The 2,452-nt window shown below is 36.3% G+C and overlaps 1 protein-coding gene across 1 annotated transcript; it reads right to left on the bottom strand.

Moving 5' to 3' along the window:
- Positions 1–376: 376 nt before the first annotated feature.
- On the bottom strand, positions 377–1,066 carry LOC119664925 (putative mediator of RNA polymerase II transcription subunit 26). The gene has a single exon (XM_038074271.1). The coding sequence runs from the start codon at positions 1,064–1,066 to the stop codon at positions 377–379; it is 690 nt and encodes a 229-aa protein (XP_037930199.1).
- Between the last annotated feature and the right edge of the window lie 1,386 nt (positions 1,067–2,452).

Genomic DNA, 2,452 nt, shown 5'->3' on the forward strand with positions numbered 1-2,452 from the left:
TTCTATTATATAAAAAAAAATGGGAATCGAGATGTAAATTTCGATTCTTGATGTTTCAGCACATATGTTTTGAAGCGACTTTTCTTTAGCTCGATACCTCGCTGAATGTCTTTCTTGTGCTTTTGCTTCGCCTTTTATATCCGCGAGGTGCGAAGCATACTGTAGTTTTGTTCTTGTAACTACAACGGTGTGTTGTTTACAAGTTTTTATTATTGTTCTGATGTTTTTATTTTGTATTAAATTTGGAGGTGGGTTTTAATACCATCTCCAATATCAATTTTGTTAGTGTTTTATTATATTTTGTGTTGTACAATTTAAGAGCTATAAATTTTATGTTACACTTCTCCGATTTTTCCATAGAGTTGACGAACTCTGATTACCTCGTCGAATGATTCCTTGTTCGTTTCCTTGGATTTTTGAAGATTTTAAAGAACTTGTCTTGGACTACATTCATGGCTATACTACCAGAATTCTGAATTCCAAGACACCATTTTCTAATTTGATTCGGAGCGCTGTTTACTTTGTCATTCTGGTGCATACAATCAAGTTTTCTTGGATGTGGCTGTGATAGCTGTTCTGGTGGGCTGATGCGTTTTTCCAAAACCTTTTCTGTACGAGTTTCTGATAGTTGATGCGATGATTGGCTAGTACTTGGTGTTTCGTCAATCACCTTAACTTGTCTGGTAATGGTTTCCATACTCATATCATATTCTTGTCCTTGTTGCGCTGGAGTATCTTGTTTCTGCGAACGTAGTATTAGCGAAGTCTCTGCTAGTGTTTGTCCTTGAGGTACGGGAAGTGATGAGGTTGCCACTAATTTAGTCGAGAGTATAATCGGTTGTTCTACGCGCAACTGTGGATCTCGTTGTGGTTCTATGTCTTGTACTTGCAATTGTAATTTTACTTGATCTTGCGTATTGTAAATCCGATTAACAACTTGCAGACTTTCTTTGCGTTGCAGATCTTGCTGATATTGTACTTCATGTGCTTGGGCATGAATCCTTTCTTTTGATTGAGAATATTGAGGATGTTGCTCTGGATAAATCTGACCTTGTGTGCTTTGCATTGATGTGCTTGATTTGGAATGTGACTCGATATTTAGACTGCGGGGATCATTTAATGGGTTTCTGTAACGGGATCACTTGTGAATACTCGACTACTGTGAGCCTGATGAGCGCTTCTTCTTGACCATCGCTTCGACATGTTTTAACCTGCTCTGTGCCAAGTGCTTCGAATACATCGGTTAGTAAAATTAGTTCTTCTAAAGTCTCGAAATCTTGACGTTTGATATACTTTTGGCAGTTAGTGACCATGTTGTGATATATTCGTTCTAGTTGCGAATTTTGATCCATGCCAGCATGTCGCATCAGATCTTTAATGATAATTAAATAACCCTTAAAGCTTTTTGGTGGCCTTTGACGTCGAGATCCTATTTCATCTGCTAATTTTTCATAATATCTAGGTGGCAAAAAGAAATTTAGGAAATCGGCCTTAAAACTTGTCCATAGCTGCCAATGCTTATTGTTGTAGCGATACCACATTAGTGCTTTATCTTCGAGCAGTATAGGCATTATCTTGGAAACTAGATTTATGACGATGCCATAGACGTCTGCAAGTTCTTCAATGTTTTCGTTAAAGCCCAACGGGTTCTTACTACCATTAAATTTAACACACCATTTCTCGACTTGTTCAACTGTCTGGAGATAAGAATACTGTCCCATGGTAAAAGAAAATGACGATGTTAACTGGTATCTGTTTCCACTGTCCCTGCTCGGGCGCCAATTGTAACGAACCTTTCTGGGCGAGGTGTTGCTCGCCGGATTCCAGGTCCAGTCCTACAATAAATTTATTTGATAAGAGCAGTGAAAAGTTGGCTATGGTAGGACGTACGACGTAGGTAGAGGTTTTATTACTCGAATCTAGGTTCCTCTATTTCTGTTGCTATTAACGAAATGTTGATTTCGTTATCAATAAGTAATAAAAATGTATATTTCTATTCTACGGGACTGCTAGCGAAATGTTACTTTAAAAACAAGTAAATAATAGAAATGTAAACAAGTAAATAATAGAAATGTATATTTCTATTCTACGGGGCTACTAGCGAAACGTTGTCTTATAAACAAGTAAATAACAGAAATGTATATTTCTATTCTACGGGGCTACTGCGAAATCTTGTCTTATAAACAAATAAATAATAGAAATGTATATTTCTATACTAGCGAAACGTTGTCTTATAAACAAGTAAATAATAGAAATGTATATTTCTATTCTACGGGGCTACTGCGAAATCTTGTCTTATAAACAAGTAAATAATAGAAATGTATATTTCTATACTAGCGAAACGTTGTCTTATAAACAAGTAAATAACAGAAATGTATATTTCTATTCTACGGGGCTACTAGTGAAATGTTGATTTCTTTAGCCGCGGATTTGGTATGGGTGATAATATTCA

Source organism: Teleopsis dalmanni, unplaced genomic scaffold (assembly GCF_002237135.1).
Source record: "Teleopsis dalmanni isolate 2A unplaced genomic scaffold, ASM223713v2 unscaffolded_contig_2947, whole genome shotgun sequence".
Lineage (NCBI taxonomy): Eukaryota > Metazoa > Arthropoda > Insecta > Diptera > Diopsidae > Teleopsis > Teleopsis dalmanni.

Coding starts and splice junctions, on each gene's coding strand:
- LOC119664925 (XM_038074271.1), bottom strand. CDS start 1,066: ATGCAAAGCACACAAGGTCAGATTTATCCAGAGCAACATCCTCAATAT.